Genomic DNA, 19,312 nt, shown 5'->3' with positions numbered 1-19,312 from the left:
TAACTATATTCTAAAATAGAAGATCAAACCTTTTCCACAATTTAGAACCTAAGGTTAGTATTTCACACCACTATCTTTCAAGATAGAAGAAGTGGGCCACCTTATATTCCCTGATCAAAGGGGTGTATCCGAGCCTATAGTAGTGGAAACTGTTCAAATCATGATATTGCCATTATTCATGTGGATACGACAGAGGAAGTGTTAACACTCGCTTGGTAACGGAATTGGATACATGAAAACATTTGGTTCGTTTTGTATCAAAACAAGCCCATGACAATCAAACCCAAAATGTAGGGGTCCACATTGCATGAAGTTGTGAGGGATTTTTTTTTTACTACCACTCAAAGCAGATTTCATGGACACGGATTTGCTACTGAAGCAATCTGGCTAGTGAAGTGATGTCACAGGTTTTTTGGGCCACAAAAGTTTTTGATCAAGCCAATATTTGTGTTTTCCCTTTGTCCATGTCTGTGTTGACTTCCTCTTCTTTTTTTTTTTAGCATTTTTTTTAACATGCGCACACACACCTACACACTCATGCAGTTGTGGGATTTCACCACCTATGGGTACTGGAACCCTTGACCAAGTGTTAAAACTCCGAAGAGTTACCACTGGAGCAAGAGTAAGGACCTTCTGTGTTGACTTATGGACAGGTTGAACCTCATATAAACATCATGGTGGGCCCAAGGAAAGAATCCGCAGTGGTCACTGTCTCCACCGTTTTCTGTGGTGGGTTTATGGTTTGGAAAAAGCTATCCACTAATAATAAGTCATTGCAGCCATACATATTTATAGTTTATCACCCCCATTTTTCATCCAATGAATGCATAGGATTGGGTATTTCTGTTGGAGATTTAGAAATAATTGTAATGACACTTAATGATTTCAGTGTGTATATGAAAATTGCACTTATTACACATTCCGATATACTACATCTGCGATCAATGAAGTATAAATATCCTACATGTGTATATGTATATGCATATGTTACCATTAATCTTTAAGAACTAAAAAATATGAGATACTCGTCAAATGTGTATGTGCACATGTTAAGTTCTCCAAACGATTCTAGCAAGGTTGAGCTGGTAGGAGTACATCTTAAGTACATATTTCATAATAATGATATGCATGACAGTCGCACCATTTTGTTAGGCATGGCGTGCTGAGGGACGTACACCTCGGCGTTGCGAGTCTCTCACATCATTGCTTTTATATAAATTTATATATATATATATATATATAGAGAGAGAGAGAGAGAGAGAGAGAGAGAGAGAGAGAGAGAGAGTGTCATGCTCCCCTGCGCACCTACGCACTTACGCACCTTTGCACACGTGTCATGGGTGTCTAATTTGAATGATCCATGTGATGCGGAATCCCATGAAACCTCATGTGAGAAATTTTTACCCTGATTTAAAATTCTGGTGGGCCATAGCAAAAAGAAATGCAAATCCAGGGAGGAAACTATTTTCATTTTTCATGGCCCATAAAAGTTTTATATCAAAGTAAAACTTAGTCCCGGGGGGTTTCACGAGGTGCTGCTTCACATGAACGGTTCAGATTTTGGATCCACATCACGTATGATGGGTTCTCAAAAAAGTTGTATGTAGTACGTACGAACTGGTTCGCAGGTGAGCGTTTCCATATTATATATATATATATATATATATAGCCGAATGCTCACCTGCTAACTAGTTCTCACGGACTACATACGAACTTTTTTGAGAACTCATCATATCTCATGAGTCTCGAAAATTTGAACGGTCCACATGAAGCAGAACCTCTTGAAACCCCTTCGTACCAATTTTTACTTTAAACCAAAACTTTGGTGGGCCACGAAAAATGGAAATAGTTTCTTCCCTTGATTTGAATTTCTCTTTGCTATGGTCCACAAGAATCTTAGATCAGGGTGAAAATTCACCCCTTAAGGTTTCATGGGATTCTGCATCTTATGGACCGTTCGGATTTGACACCCATGACACGTGTGCAAAGGTGTGCACATGCATAGGTGCTTAGGTGAGCATGCCTCTATATATATATATATAGAGAGAGAGAGAGAGAGAGAGAGAGAGATGCTCACACACAACTAGTTCGACAATGCGTTTTGGTCCAACTAGTTGGGCATTTAATGGAAAAATTTTTCTCTTAAATATAATATACACCCTTAGTTTTGATTAATTAATGCTAATTAATGTTGCAAGATTGGGCTTTTGCTTCACCTTAGCTTTTCAAGAAGTCTTTTGAGAATGATCCTTGGCTTGGGTGGACCCTGCTATGGTGTTAATGTAAAATCCACCTTGACCATCATGTGTGTCGACCCATGTTAGACCTAGGAATCGAAAATCAACTTCATCCACGGTTCAAATGGACCGTAAAATTAAAAATAGTGTAAAAAAAGACTTACCTTCCAAAATAATTCCTTTGATAAGGCACACTTAAATAAAGTATGGCCATGATTTTTTAGTTCTACATCTAACATTTTGTGTGCCATCTAATGGTTGGAGTTGATTTTATTTACTCATTATTGTGGGTTTTGTAAAAATCAAAGGTTGACATCTCTCCCTCTACTGTTCTATTGGTGTGGCCTACCTGAATCAAAAGTTAGTTTGATATTTTGTATCAAGACATAGAATGAGATGACACATATGATGGTCGGACTGGATCACACATGCACACCACGGCATTAAGATGGGCCCAATAAAAATAAAGTCTTGCGCTCTTCTTCCGCAGTTGAGCTTCTTTGGCTCCGTTGCAAGAAAAAAGTGCCTAATAGATTTATTTATTTTTTAATTTTTTAATTTTATTTTATTTTTTTAATAGGGTATTAAGTGCGGCCCCTTCCTAATGCAACCCAGTTTGTACCTAATCATGCCCCCCATGTTGATGTAGGTAGTGTATATCCACGCTGTCCATTGGTTTTTTCAGCTCATTTTAGAACATTAATCCAAAAATAAAGCACTTATAAATCTCAAGTGGTCCACACCATAGGAAACTGTGGATATTGAACTCTTACCATTGCAAATTTCCTAGGGCCGACCGTAATTTTTTACTTGCACCCAACTTATTGATAAGTTTACAAAGACCTTGATGAAGTAAATTAAAAATAAAAAACAAATTTCAGCTTGATTCAAAACTGATGGCCCACAAAAAGTTTTTAATGGCTAACCACCACAGTTTCTCTGGTGTGGTTCACCTTAGAATTTTATCTACTTCATTTTTCGAATCATGTCCTAGCATAAGCTGAAAATATGGATGTAGGGCATGGATATACAATAAGTATATCAAGGTAGGCTCAAGTGCTAGGGATGCACAGTACTGAGTGAGGCCAGGCTGCACCTAATCCACTCTCCCATTTTTTCGGAACACGCACCTTTTCTCTCGGCATCTGAAGAAGTTTAACAACAGTAGAAAATGTCGACCTTGATTTTTTATATGGCCCACCCCGTCATATATATAAGATCTACTCCGACCATCAGATGTGCAATATCATCATAGATCCAGAGGCGAAATATAAGGCAGACTTGTAATTCAAGTGAGCCACACCAATAGAACATTTGAGGTATAGACGTCCACTTTTGATTTTTGTAGGACCCAATCATGAATACGTGAAATCCACTCCAACCATTAGATGCGACAGAAAAGTCTAGTTGTGGGACTCAAAAATAAGATCCAAATGTGATTCAAGTGAGCCTCATCAAATGAATCATTTTGGAGGGTGAGAGTTTTCAGCACACTGTTTCCTATTGTGCGGTGCATCTGAACCACCAATGAGGTTGATTTTCGGTCCATAAATCTAACATCGGGTGACACATGTGATGGTCGGGTAGATTTTACATTAATAACACAATAGAGCCCACTGAAGCCAATAACTATTTTGAATGACCTGTTTGAAAGGTAACGCGAAACAAGGATGAGGATTAGCTACCGACAGGTTGAGTAGTGAGACTAGCTACTAAAGTTACATCACTAGGTTCTGTGGGACCTACCATGATGTATGTCTTGTATCCACATGGTCCATCCATTTGGAGATATCAATTTAGGGTATGGGCTAAAGAATGAGTCAGATCCAAAGCTCAAGTGGTCCCCACCATAGAAAACAGTTGAGAGAGTGACGCCCATCGTAAAATATTTTTAAGGGCCACAAAAGTTTTCGATCAAGCTGAAATTTGTGTTCTCCCTTCTTTCATGTCTGTATAAACTTATGAACACGTTGGATCATAGATAAACATTGTAGTGGACTTTAGAAAGGTTTCAACGGTGGGCGTCACTCTTTCCACTGTTTTCTATAGTGGGGTCCACTCAAGATTTGGATTTGACTCATTCTTTGTCTCATGCCCTAAAATGATCTCTCCGAATGGATGGACCCACTCTTCCCACTGTTTTTTGTAGTGGCGTCCACTCAAGATTTGGATCTGAGTCATTCTTTGTCTCATGCCCTAAAATGATCTCTCCGAATGGATGAACGGTGTGGATACAGCTCATACATCATAGTGGGTCCTGCAGATGACATCACTTTGGTAGCGAGTCTTGCTACTCGACCTATCACTATCTAATCTGCGTCCAACAAAGTCCTGTCCCTCTCTCTACATTAATTAGCATTGGTTAACCGAGCTACTTAGACGGTGCAACTAGTTGTGTGTGAGCATTGCTGATATATATGTATATAGAGAGAGAGAGAGAGGGGAATGCAAAAGCGAGTTTGAATGAAGGTGTGAATATATATAGTTGGACTACACACCGGTCCGCACATTATTTACTGTGAATCTTCCTATCAACGGTCGGATAAGGCTTACGTGTGACTTTTCACACGCTCGCAAGAAGTTTTTAACAGTGAACGTTCAATCCCCACCTTGTGGTCCACTTAAGTCTTGGACCTGCCTTCATTTTTTGGTTTATATATTAAAATGATCTAGAAAATTGTTGAACGGAGTGGATAAAACACTTACATCACGTGGGCCCCACATAGCCGTGCCCGGACGAATTACCTAGGACGCAATCCACCTTATGCGGTCGGGGATTCACTGCCAAAGCCTTTTGCAGGAAGTTCCTGCCCTGGGAACTTAGGTGGGGCCGAGGTGATGTTTTTGAGAAATCCAGTCCATTCATCTGTTTTTTGAGCTCCTTTTAGGAGACAAGGATAAAAATTATCCGCATCCAATACTCAAGTGAGCCAAAAATGTGAGTATTGAACGTCAATAGTTTAAATATTCGTGTGGCCAGGGAAGCCTTGAATCAGGATAATATTTGTGTTTTCATTTCATCCCAATATGAATGACGCTAAAAACGGTATAGATGGCATATAAACATCAATGTGACTCCAAGAACATTTCAATGGCAGGAATTTTCCTACACACATCTTTCTTTAGTGTTGCCCACTTGAGTCTTGGATCCTTCTCCATTTTAGTCACAAGTCCTAAAATTAGCTCACAAAACAGATGAACGGGGTGGATTTTTCACAAACATCACGGTAGGGCCAGCTAAGTTTCCATGGCAGGAACTTACTGCGAAAGCCTTTCGAGGAAATCCGCTTCGATGTACGCCAATTAGATAGGAAACGGATTGGCTACTCCCCTGCCACCAGCCAATGGCCGGTGGTCGGTGCTATGTGGGCCTAAACACGAAGTATGCGTTTCATCCATGCCATCCATCTATTTTTATAGATCATTTTATGTTATAAGAGAAAAAAATGAGGTATATCTAAATCTAGAGTGGACCACATTACAGGAAACAGTGTTGAATGAACGCTTACCATTAAAAACGTTTTGGGGAAGCTTTGGATCAAGCTGATATTTATTTTTTCCCTTCATCTGGTTCTTTATGACCCAATCAATAGATTGGATGTCAAATAAACAGTATAGTGGGCCTTAGGAAGATTTTAATGGTGGATATCCAATCATTATTGTTTTCCTGTGGTGTGGTCCACTGGAGATTTACATCCCTATTATTTTTGGTATTAATCCCTAAAATGATCCGTAAAAATAGATGAACGGAATGGATGAAACAAATACATCATGGTGGGCCCACATAGCACTGACCAGCAGCCATGGGGATGGTGTTGGGGGAGTAGCCAATCCGTCTCCGATTGGATACAGGTTGAGTGCAAGTCAGCTACCGAAGCTACGTCACCAAGTTCGGTGGGCTCCACTATGTTGATGTATTTGTTGTATCCACACCGTTCATCCATTTTGAGACATAATGTTAGGTCATGAGTGAAAGAATGAGGAAGATAAAAATCTGTAGTGGACCCCACTACAGAAAACAATGGGGAGAGTGATTCCCATCGTTGAAACTATCCCAAGGCTCACCATAATGTTTATTTGAAATCCAACTGGTTCAAAAGTTAAAAAAGACATGAAATGAACTAAGAGAAAACACAGATATCAGCTTGATCTAAAACTTTCGTGGGCCTGTATAAGTTTTTAATGGTGGGTGTCACTGTCCCCACTGTTTTCTGTGCTGGGGTCCACAGGAGCATTGGATTTAACTCATTCTTTGGATATTGCCCTAAAATGATCTCTCCAAATGGATGGAAGGTGTTGGATTTAACTCATTATTTGGATATTGCCCTAAAATGATCTCTTCAAATGAATGGAAGGTGTGGATACAAAATATACATCATGGTGGGGCCTACGGAACTTGGTAACATAACTTCAGTAGCGAGTCTCGCTACTCAACCTGTCATATCTAATTTGCAATTGGGTTCGAAGAGGATAGAAACAATATGTATTGAACTTCTATCTTTGATAAATTCTTTGGTTTTCAAGGTTGCACTATTTTTCATCACGGGCAACTGTAGTGTTTGTGAGAAATCCACTCCGTCCATCATCAATTTATGGAGATCATTTTAGGACACGAACAAAAATGAGCCGGATCCAAGACTCAAGTGGGCCGCACTAAACGAAAAGGTGAGTAGGGAAATTCTTACCGTTGAAACCTCCCTGGGTTGAAAGTGATATTTCAATTGCATCCATATCGCTTATAACAATATTCCCACTGAGATGAACTGAAAACAAAAATATTATCCTAATTTAAAACTTTTGTGGCCCCACAAATATTTCAACTGTGGACGTTCAATTCTCATGTTTTCGGCCCACTTGAGTCTTGGATCCGGTACATTTTTGGCCTCTTGTCTTAAAATGATATAAAAAATGGATGGACAAGGTGGATTTCTATAATTTATTTTTTTTAAAAGAAAAAAGAAAAAAAGAAGACTACGATATACTCCATGTAAGTTTCTAGCACAAGATTTTTGGCATAAAATAAGCGTGAGAGATATATAGGTGGAGGGGTATTTTAATAACCGGTTGCACCAGTTTTGTTTATCTAGTTTCCTTATAAAATTTTCTAGTTTATTTAAAATTTGCACCATACCATTCGACAAATAACGTGCTGCCAGCACTTGACCTTATGGAAAGTATAATACGGTCGAGCGTATAGTACCTTTTCTATATATATATATATATATATATATATATATATATATATATATATATATATATATATATATATATTAAAGTAAGATATCTCAAATTTGATTTTAAATATGGAGAGATAGGATTATCAATTTAGGTGCGATGATTGGAACGCTACTAGGAAGATGGACAGTTCAAATCATCAGTACAACTTGGCAAGTTGCAACATAGTCAAAATTAATTCACTTATATGAAGTATCTTATGTAGAATAGTACATTCATATAAATTTTTAAGTCAATCAGACCTATAAGGAGTGAGATATAGTCTAATCAAATTATAATATAAAGCCATTATCGAATTATGCATTTGTTGGCTAAACAAGCAATTAAATGTCCATGTCAAATAATGTCTAGTGTTAGACCATCATCTTATATGGCTAAGCATGTGACCGTACAATTAAAGAAAAATTCAACCACACTAGTCAAGATAAGATGAGGTTTGGGCATACTCATCGAAATAAGGACCCCAGATGATCACATGTGTTAGCTAGACATGTGGCACCGCCATTCACCGAGTGTGGGTTAGCCCCACATAACTTATGCATGGACGTCCAACTGGAATGGGGATTAAAGGAGCACAAAACATGTCAAAATCAAACAAAAGCACAAAATGTGAGACTCAAATCTCACCATGCAATGTATATGGAAGTTTCTTATCGGATCTCCATGATTGAGCCATCTTTTGAGCAAGCTGAGTTGATAGATATGTACGCGGATTGCGTCCCTCGCCTGTCTCTCTACAGACAGTTTTGTGGGCGGGCCCACCATGATTTATCTGTCTATTTATGTAACTCATCCATTTTCTCGGATAATTTTTAAGTATGAGCGCAAAAATGATACAATCAAAGATTGAAGTGGACCACAACTATGATGACTCTTGCATTTAATGCAACTTGCATATAATGCTTTGTGCATTTAATGCAACCCAAGTTGATATTTTGGTGTTGGACACTTGAGTGCTCATGGTTTAAAATGAAAATGGTATGAGAAAAGGAATGGCCGTGGTGTAAAAAAAGAAACATCACGGTGGGCCTGCCCACAGAACTACCCGTTGGTGCTAGAGACGGGCGGGGTAGGACGCAATCCATGTCCGGCAGGTATTCTCAATAGAGGTGTACACAAGTTGAACCGAGTCGAGCTTGGGCCACTAGTTGACCGTAGCTCGAACTCGGCTCAGCTCAATTCTCGAGCTTGACTGGCCAACTTGGCTCAATTCGGTCAATAGGTTGGGCTAATTTGAGCCGAGTCCGAGCCAAGATTGAGCCTCTATGACATTTTCTCAAACACATGTAGTGCACCTTCAATTTCTCACATAATGTAAAGCAACAACATCGATTTACAAGTATTTCATCAAACACTAAGTAAGCAACATAAAAATCAAGATACAATGGTATTTATTTCATATCCATACATTCCACGCCACCGGCCAACACTTCGCTTTTCTTTTTCTTTTTTGAAGAAAGGTGGGAGCACACCACCTAGGATTCATTGATCAAAAAGAGATTTACAAAGAAATGAGGGGGCACCACGAAATGATTGGGCCTCACCACAATATAAACCTCATTCAGGCAACAACCAATTACAAAAGCTGGCCCACCTATCATAACTATACCAAAAAAAAAAAAAAACTCCTAAACTTTCCTAAGAGAGTTTAAACCTGATTTATCCAAAAGGTAAGTACACTTAACTAACTTGGGGAGTTCAGAAACTTCCTTGTAGACCTGATTGGCTTGAGACAGACTTTCTTTCTTAGCCAAACCGTCAGTCGGACTGTTGACTTCTCTAGCAATAGGGGAGATTTGAAAAGTGCCCCTGAGATTGAGTCTCTGAAATCTGGATAGCCAGTATTTTTATGTCCATGAGCTAGAGAAATTAGCGATGATACAGCCCACCACCCATTTAAAATCAAATTCTATGATAACATTGTTTAAACACTTTGAAAAGTGCCCCTAAGATTGAGTCATTTCATCAAAAATTTGGCTGAGCATCATCAATACCAAAATAACCGAGTCACCGAACTGGTTCAATCCAAAAATTTTCGAGCTCAAAAAATCAGCTCAACTTGGCTCCAACTCAGTTTCGAACCGGGTCAAATCGAACTTTTTCGAGTCGAGCGAGCTAACCGAGCTAACTCGGTTCGCGTACAGCTCTAAATTTCTCATAGCATCGTTACAGGAATAGCCAATAGGGTACCGCGTCCGTACCCTGCACATTTCTCTCTCTCGATTCTTCCCTCCCACGGTGAGAGGCAAGTGACTCTAACGTGCGCACTCGGCTATTTTTCATACACAATCCGAAACTTATCCTTTCTTCAAATTCTAATTCCCCTGCCATCACTTCATCAATACCATAAATATGAGCAATTTTTTGGACTTTATCCTTTCTCTAACCTACCCAACTTGAACACGTTAGCAACGGTCCCGCCTTTATCCTTTCTCTAACCTACCCCACTTGAGCACGTTAGCAACGGTCCCTTATGGCGCCGCCAAGGAGGTTGCTGAAGCTCTTGTTTTCCCACCGCAGCTATAAAGCCGTTCCAGACAGAGATTTGATAAATGCATTGCAATCCGAACTCAAATATCAGGTAAAAAAGAAAAAAGAAAAAAGAAAATCAAACCCCAATTTCCGAAGGAAACAGTGCAAATTTTCCATTTATGGAAACCCTAGTATCAATACGATGAGCAATTTTTTCCATTTATGGAAAATCCAATATGCATTTTTACGAAGTTTGAAGCCCTAGTCTCAAGAAACCCTAGTTATTGATTATTTATTTATTTTAAGGCATGGTCCGATGCTTCTGACGGAAAATGCCAACCATGCATTGTGTACATGACATATTTTCACTGCACTCCAGACTGTCCAAATCACTGACCCTGTCATGGATGGCGCATTTCTCAAAAATCTCATCAATGAGCAGATGATGGCTACCATCTGAATTTCGCTTAGTCGTTTGGATGCCTGTAAACTTTTAAGTTGTAAAGACTTTATACTTAGAAAAGAGTTTCTGGGGTAAATTGTTTCCATGCTATTTTGTTTGGTTTTTAAGTGATTATCTGTTTACAGGTAAACAGATTATGTGTTTGGCTTTGTTAAGTATTAACAATGTATAAAGTATTCACACAAATAGACCTATCACCTATGTATAGAGAGAGGAATGCTCAGCTGCTCACCTGTTCTCGTGAGAACTTTTTGAGAACTCATTTTGGGTGATATGAGCCCAAAATCTGAACTGTCCACCTGATGCAGCACCCCATGAAACCCTCATGGCCAACTTTTACCCTGATCCAAAACTCCGGTGGGCCATGGCAAAAGGAAATAATTTCCTCCCTTGATTTGCCTCTCTTTCATCATGGCCCACCAAAGTTTTGGATCAGGTAAAGTTGGGCCCTAGGGGTTTCATGGGGTGCTGCATTAGGTGGATGGTTTAGATTTTGGGCTCATATCACCGGAAATGAGTTTATGAAATGGTACTAAGCAATCAAACTCGGCTTCCCATGAGATTGAGCTGTGTGGGCCCCACCGTGATGTGTATCGGACATCCACACCGTGCATTTGATGGTTCCCCTCTAGGTTAAGGGATATCCAAAAATCAGCCACATCTGGAACTCAAGTGGGTCATACCATCTGAAACAGTGTAAAATTATGCCTATAACATCTAAAAGCACTTGTTGGGGAACTTGTGACCCCTCATTCAAGTGGGACACACACAATGGATGGGCTGGGTTTTTAAACCATATCTCAGTGAGTCATATAAATGATCATGAGGATTTCAATGGGTGGATATCCACTATCAACTGTTGTCTATGGTGTGGCCACCTAAGTCATGGATTGACCTGATTTTTAGACTCTTGGGGTGCATCTGACCAATGGGGAAGATGTCAGTCACACATCATGGTGAGGCCTACAAAGCTCGACCTCATAGTACCTTTTCCTGTGTGTGTTCTTTTTCAGATTTTTTCTGATGCCCTTGTGGATTCTCTTAAAACCCAATGAATTTGAACCAACCATGAATTTGTTAACAGAAACATCAAGGTGGCTCTTTGGGGGATTCTGTGTTGGATTCAGATGTCCCACAGTCACAAGATGTGGTTTTAAGGAGGAAATATGGCACAGGAGAAGAGATAGTGGTTTCTGCTTTGTTGGGTCCTAAAGCTTTTGAGGAAGTGGAGGGAGTCTTACCAAGAAAGGTTTTCATGAAAGTATTCATGAGGAAGCCCGGTTTAAGCTCCGTTCTGCAGTTCGATTGTGATCTCGTCAGTCAAGGTTCTGATGGATCTGATTTCTATATCAAAAATGCTTATTATCTCCAGCCAGTGGGTTTAGGAGCTTCGGACTATAAAGGTCCCTTGTTCAGGTCAGATTTGTCAGTTGCATTTACAACTACCTCCTTTCTGCTTTTAGAATTACATGTAGTGTGGCTTTTTGTTATGTTTATGTAATTCGATATGTGCTACATAGCATTGTGACAAATACCACTGTGATTTTGAAAATATTATGATATTATTGCGGAATTCTAATTAAACTGTATTATCGTGATAATATTGCAAGATTTTCAAAGTCCTGGTAGTTTTTAAATTTTGTGTTTTTTTCATGAAATTATTGTTGGGGTTGATAGATGGCCTGCAACCAACCCGATAGTCTAGGAAATTCTTCTTCTAATGCTTTATCCCCACACCAAATATCCTTCGAAAATCTTTCCTCTAATGCTTTATCCCCACACCAAATATCCTTTGAAAATCTAATGAGAGAGAGAGAGAGAGAGCTCTTTCCTCTAATGCTTTATCCCCACACCAAATATCCTTCGAAAATCTAACCAGAGAGAGAGAGAGAGAGAGAGAGAGATGACTCATCTCCCGTCCTAAAGACCATACTTGCCGCAATTCCCTTAAGCCCGCCCTGCCCTGATGAACCAGCTTGCAAACCTCGTCCCAGTACATGAGATGGAATTTGTGATTATCTACGGACCCCATCCATAGAAAATCCCTCATCAACTTCTCTAACCTATCCAACACTTATTGTTGGCACTTGAACATAGACATGAAATATAGCGGCATATTGGAGAAAGTAGTTTTGATTAGAGTTGGACGGCCTCCCAAAGAAAGGTAACGGCTTTTCCATTTTTATAGTTTCCTCTCTATTCTCTTAATCACTTTGTTCTAAAGGTGCTTAAGAGGCTTTCCAATGTACAACTGAAGCCCTAAATATGTGGAGGAAGAAACCTAGCCTTGCAACCAAACACCAAGGCAAAACTTGCAACCTCTTCTTTTTTCAGATGAATACCCAACAACTTGCTGATGCTAACCTTCAACCCCAAGATCGCCTCGAAACACCTAACAACTTTGCACGAGCTGTCCACCTTAATTGGATCGGTGTCACAAAAATTGATAGTATCATTTGCAAACTAGAGAAGGGAGAACCGATCTCCCGCTTTCGCCCCCTTGAAATTATTAATGAGATTTACCTCTTGGCCCTTGGCTAATATATGGCTGAAGGCTTCCACAATGATCAAGAAAAGACAAGGGGATAGTGGGTCCCCCTGCCTGAGTCTCCTTGACATCTTGAAATAGCCTTTTGGAGAAAGCTACCGAACTTATGCACTCCTGCATCTATTTCCTCCATTTATTCCCACAGCCCATCTTGTCCAGCAGGTAATCAAGGAAGTCCCAATCGACGTGGTTGTGGGCCTTCCCTATATCCAGCTTGCAAACAACTTCTGCCTTTTCTTCCCTGAATTTGGAATCAATGCACTCGTAGGGACGAGAGTGTTATCCGTAATGTGTTTTCCTGCCACGAAGGCCCCTTGGCTTTCTGATCTTCTGCTTCCTATAACTGATCAGAACCTTGAAGCAAGGATCTTTGCTAGAATCTTGTAAGGGCTTCCGATGAGGTTTATGGGTCTGAAATATTTTAAGCACTCTATCCCTTCTGTTTTAAGAACAATTGAAAAGAAAGATGTCCCAAACTCAACAGATATTAACCCCTCTCAAAGAACTCCTTGACAAAGTCCATCATGTCATCTTTTAACATGATCCATAACTATTGCAAAAAGGCAAATGGGAAACCATCCGGCCGGGGGCTTTGCCTCTACCCAAGCTTTCCACAGCCTCTTTGATCTCTGTTTCTGAAATCTGCTTTTCCGGAAGGCCTGCTTTTTCATTCAACAACCGGTTGAAGCGAAGAATGTCTTGTCGGGGACGATTCTAATGCTCCTTAGCAAGCAGCTCCTTGTAGAATTGCACAACTGCCTCACTGACCTAGGGAGCTAATTTTGTTGCTTCTAGCTCTTGTAGAAGCTATACTGTTATATAAATAAATAAATAAATAAAAGCGTGTTCTTATCTCATTTTGTCAGCCATGTTGCCCTTGAACACTGCCTCCATTTGAGTTCTTCCTCCTTGAGATGTTGTGAGTATACCACGACAAGCTTTGCGCGCCTCCTTTTTTCTTCTTCTGACAACTTGCCCCCCTTGTTGACATCCAGGGCATGAAGATCGTCAAGGATTGAAGACAACTCTACCTCCCTGGTCCTGTAAACCCCATTCTTCCAAGCTTATGCAGCCTAAAACCTGCCAAATCTTCAATCTGGAACGATTTCCACCAGTCTTTCACTAGCCCCACAAACCCTTCAATATCCATCCACAAAAGCTCAAATCTGAATAGTTTGGGACCGTAACTCTCCTTTTTTATCTCTAGCACAATTGGATAATGATTTGAGATTGGCCTTGGGAGACCCTTTAACTGAACCAATGGAAATCTCTCCAGCTACTCTGGCGAAGCTAAAAACTTACCTAGGCGCAACATTACCGCCTCGCTCAGCCTATTTGACCATGTGAACTTGGCCCCAATCATAGGGATGTCTACCAGGTCATACCTTTGGATCCGGTTGGCGAAGTCTTTCATACGTTTAGTTAATTGTGAGCAGTTTGACTCCTCCTAGCTGATTCTGATGACGTTGAAGTTCCCACCAATACAGAAAGGGAGTGACCATTTTTCTGGAATGACACAACTCCAAGAAACTTGCCCTCTAATTAGACTTACATGGACCATAAATCTCAGATGACAACCACCTGAAACTTGTTAATTTTTCTGTTAAGACCACTGATACCTAAAAGGCCCCACACCAACGATCCTCTCTTCCCCCAAACATCAGAGTTCCCGGCCACCACGATGCCACTGGATGATCCCACCGCATCCAAAGAAACCCATTCTTTGGAGTTCACTTCATCGTTGTCTTGATCCCCGAGTTTTGGCAATGGTTACTCCTTTGTTCAATAATGAAATAAATCTATTGCATCCTTGTCAAGAGCTAAAAAAGAAAGGCCTAGCAACCTCCCAACTCGATCGATGACATCCTTTGTCCATTCCAGCTCTTCTTTCGCCAGGGTGGTATCATTTAGTAATTACCTTTCAAAAAAATTTATTTAGTAATTTACAATAAATATTTTTAAATATTTTATTCTGAGAGAGATTTTCCTGATAATATCACGTGAAAAACGTCAAAATCTGAAAAATCTCCCGAGAAATTCCTGGGCATGGAAATCGCTTAGAACAAGATTTGTTACATGCTACATAGATGCCTTGCACACATGCATAAATATTGCTGCAAACAGTGAGTTTTTTTTTTTTTTGGCTTATCTTTGGGTTTATTCTTCTAGCGAGAGGCAGAGTGTGTTCACACAATAGCACTTTGAAAGTCTGCTAGCTTTCTAAGTGCACTTGCTGCCGCATGTGCTGATATGTGAAATCCAAGCTGCTCATAGAGTGCGTTCTGTGTAGATTTCCCCCGGCACAAAAATAAGGCTGGTCTTATCAATTGGAGTGACTAACCAGACAAGCACATTGAATGTTGACCATTTGTCATTCTTTTTTAGCTGTCCATTTCTTTACACATGTGAGTCATTGGATTGAGTGGATCAACCTTCAGAATGTGTAGGAAAAATTCCTTGATTCTGCAACTTCGATAAAATAGTAAGAATTGGTATACACTCAATTTGAAAGAAACCCAACCGGCTTCAAATATTTCCTATCTATGCCTGTCCAAAGGTATTTGTCTCTCAAGGCATCTACACGCGAATGCAGCCTGGGTCCCACACATTGGAGCATGTGGCAATGATACAACCCATGGTCATGGGTTCAAGCCCATGTTACCTTTCAAAAAGAAAAATAAATGATACAGCCCATCTTTCCTTGTTATTGTTATTTTCCATGTCTACTGACTGAATTTTATTAGAGGAAACAGAGACAATAAAACAGTAGGCCCTGAGCCCCCCAAGAGACACTATGGAGCTGCGCTTCCGTCATTCTAGATTATGATCAACAATCATGATGGAGTTCCTGTTGACCCCTTCTTGGATAGGGTGTTGGCTTTCTCATTTGCTTCCCAATGCACATGGGAGAGAGAGATTGAGATTGGCCCAAATATCTTTTACTTCATTGATGAGGTTGATCCTTAATGGACATATCAATCAGTACCATTTACCACATATTTCATGGGCTTACCAAGAAAAAGACACGCGGTTAGATTACATGATCCATATGTAAGTTGACCCTATCTTTAATAGACATTCATTTTTCAAGCCATGGACATGATGTTTAGGATGGTCTGGTAGAAATGATCCTTTGGAAACGTAAGCAATCCATAATAAGCCCCAACAAGTAGAGAGTTCAGGTGATTGATTGGACCTATTTTATTTTATTTTTATAAGTGATCTTGACTGTCCATTTTATAGGTGATTGATCGAATTCTTAGACTAGTCTGAGTGCTATGATTTTTACGTAGTAGCCTATGAAATGTATGCTGCGCCTCATGGATTCAGATCGAGAGTTTGGTTTGTTCGACTGACCCGATACAACTAGGAGCACTATAGCTTGATAGTGGTACAAGAGGACTGGATCATTTCTCTGTTACATAACGCCATTATTTAAATATTTGTGACCACCATCTGACATTGACAAACATCTGCTTGGCGAGGGCCATTATTGTACAAACAACTCATTGTGGTTTCAGGTTTTCACTGGAGATTTGCTGCAGTTGCATCCATTGGACGAAAGGCTTGAGTATCATTGGCTACTTATTTTATAGAACTGCAGTTGTTTGAGAACTTCTTTGTGACATAATTCGCATGTCAGTACTTGAAGAATTAAGCACTGAAATCTGGAGCAGCAATGTTACTTCAACTCTTCAATTAGGCTTCAATGTTCAAAGTATCTGCGTGCAAAAGCTGCATGCATGTTATACATGAGTAATGTGGTTTGGCAGCATGGGTCTTATTACACCATGAAAATTCTCATGCTCCATTGCGATTTCTGTTCCTTTATATCCACTAATTGAAGGGTGGGATTTTCTTATTTGGGATTTTCTTATCTCATGCATGGGTCATCTAAAACGAGGCCCATCATGTCTAGGGGCTAGATTCCTGAACTCGAGGCCCCCACTTGTACAAACTGAAAACACAAGCAAACTGTACATAATGTTTAGTCGAGCACTGCATACAACCTCATACCTCTACTATGTATTTTCTACTGCCTTTTGATTCCTTTTCTCTTCTTAAACCACCTCTTCTTCATCTGTGCAGGTCTTTGGATCCCAAGTTGCAGAAAGCATTCAAAGAGTATCTGGTAGTGAGGGGAATTACCGAAGAACTCACGGACTTCCTCCTACTGCACTTGCATAAGAATCAGCAGTTGCAATACTTAAACTGGCTGCATAGAGTAGAGACCATGTTTGCGAAGGATACATGACGTGATCTCAGCTGATGGCAGTTTTACTCACAGGTGCGCACATCTCTTTCTTTCTTTCTTTCTTTCTTTCTTCTTCTTCTTCTTCTTCTTCTTCTTCTTCTTCTTCTTTTTATTTTTATTTTTATTTTTATATAATGAAAATGAATGAAGGTTATCCTCTTCTTTCCATCTCACATTGTAGCAAAAAAAAAAAAATGCAGGCTATTGGGTCTGATTTGAGATCCATTTTTGAGTTACTTGATTTATCATCACTGATGCAAAAGATGTTTTGGTCCATGTTTTATGTCACAAGGAATGCTGATATGCAGCTGTTATCATGGAAGTTCTATAAGCTCCCTTGTCACGGTACATGCGGCAAACGGTTGTGATCAGGGCTGTTGATTTGGTGGCCACCGTATAAATGGGCCATTAGCACTAATATAAGTCATAATTTTCTTGTTGAATGTGGATTGTTTCTTTTGCAGCCCAATATAGGATAGCTACCATAGATCAATCCCCTTTCTTGTTGGGATATGGGCTTACCCATGTCATGCCCATCAGATCAATATTCCCAATCACAACATGCAGCTACATAGAACTTCTATGGCAAGAGCTGCATGTTATCATTCCTAGATATGCTATATGGTTGGGCAGGTTTGCTAGAACATTGCACGAGCAATCTAAACTCGGTGTGAGTCATTTCTTCTCAATAAGACATCATGTCTTTTGGGGTGAAGCTCAGTCACTCAGCCAAACCAGCTCAGTTTCACCCAAGGATTCAATAATGGTAACGGCTAGTGCAATGGCTGACTGTTCAACCGTTATTAGTAATGACCATTACAGACCCAAAATGGTCTCTCTCTTTCTTGTTTCCTTGGAGAAGAAATATGAAAAAACATTGAAATTTTTGTTTTTTATTTTTATTTTTATTTTTTAAAAGTGGATTCCAAATATGTATTCCTTTTGGATTACATTATTGTAAAAACTCAATTACCTAAAATATGTTGATTGTAAATTAGAAATTGAATCGATTACCATGAAATATTTAAGCCTGTAGAGGACATCTAACGAATATGGATGAATCACCTCCTCCACAGATTACCCAATGTAGATGGTTGTGATATTGTGATTTCCAAAGCAGTAGAGTAGGAAGATACAAGGGTTTCTTCGAACTTGGGTTACTTCATAGAAGGACAGGTCTCTGACAACATCCAAGGATTGGTCCCCCTCCAACTCACTTTGCTCCCTCCACTGCACTGACAATCCATTTTGGATTTTCCTCAATTTTGAACTCAAATCCTAGCATGAGCTGGTGAAACTAATCAACAGAGGGGATGTCATATGAACATCATGGTGAGGCCCACAGAGCTTTAGCTTCCCTTTGACACTTCGAATCTTTTCACTTTCATACAATCCATTTTGGATTTTCCTCAATTTTGAACTCAAATCCTAGCGTGAGCTGGTGAAACTAATCAACAGAGGGGATGTCATATGAACATCATGGTGAGGCCCAGAGAGCTTTAGCTTCCCTTTGACACTTCGAATCTTTTCACTTTCATGGTATCAACACTGCTGAATATGACCCTATTAGATCCAAGACATAGGAAGGTTTGGTATTGAGCCAGTGAAGATTTGGTGCATGCTAAGGCCATATAAATGAACACCAACAGTAGAACAGTAGACATGTAGGGGTAGAAATGGGCCAGGTTTGGGCTGGGCTAGACATGGCCTGGCCCGACACTTCAAGCCAAGGCCCAAGCCTAAAATTTTTAGTTGACCCACACCCCCAACACATTCTGACCCGTCCGGCCCAAAAGTTGATAAAATCCTTATATCCCACTTGAATCTTTCTAACCTATACATTGATCAAGTGGACCACACATGCACAGGCATTTTGTAGGAATGAAACCAAACAGTCTACATACAAAAGATGTGAATGTAGGATGTGGACATAAATTCAGGTTGGTCAGGCTGGCTTGGGCTAAAGTGAACTGAGCCCAAGCTTGACCAGAAAATTGACCGCCCTACCCAAAGCCGGGTCAGGTGGGCTAGGGCAATTTTGCCACCCTCTTATGACCCTTGCTGCACAAGGCAGAATTGAAGAGTACATCCATGAGTGAATA

The 19,312-nt window shown here is 40.0% G+C and overlaps 1 protein-coding gene across 3 annotated transcripts; it reads left to right on the top strand.

Moving 5' to 3' along the window:
• Nucleotides 1–9,647: 9,647 nt before the first annotated feature.
• LOC131250929 (mitochondrial acidic protein mam33-like) lies at nt 9,648–18,104 on the top strand. Of its 3 annotated transcripts, XM_058251327.1 has the most exons (5): nt 9,648–10,053; nt 11,314–11,363; nt 11,492–11,823; nt 17,045–17,243; nt 17,675–18,104. In XM_058251327.1, exons 2-4 carry the CDS (start codon nt 11,361–11,363, stop codon nt 17,208–17,210), a joined length of 501 nt encoding a protein of 166 aa, XP_058107310.1. In that variant the 5' UTR covers nt 9,648–10,053; nt 11,314–11,360; the 3' UTR covers nt 17,211–17,243; nt 17,675–18,104. The 3 variants fall into 3 exon arrangements, with proteins under 3 accessions (XP_058107310.1, XP_058107308.1, XP_058107309.1); XM_058251325.1 differs by lacking the exon at nt 11,314–11,363 and having other exon boundaries at nt 17,675–18,087; XM_058251326.1 differs by lacking the exon at nt 11,314–11,363 and having other exon boundaries at nt 17,844–18,076.
• The last annotated feature ends 1,208 nt before the right edge of the window (nt 18,105–19,312 follow it).

Source organism: Magnolia sinica, chromosome 7 (genome assembly GCF_029962835.1).
Source record: "Magnolia sinica isolate HGM2019 chromosome 7, MsV1, whole genome shotgun sequence".
Lineage (NCBI taxonomy): Eukaryota > Viridiplantae > Streptophyta > Magnoliopsida > Magnoliales > Magnoliaceae > Magnolia > Magnolia sinica.
The sequence above is the reverse complement of the archived record's forward strand: the minus strand, read 5'-3'. Positions and strand labels throughout refer to the sequence as shown.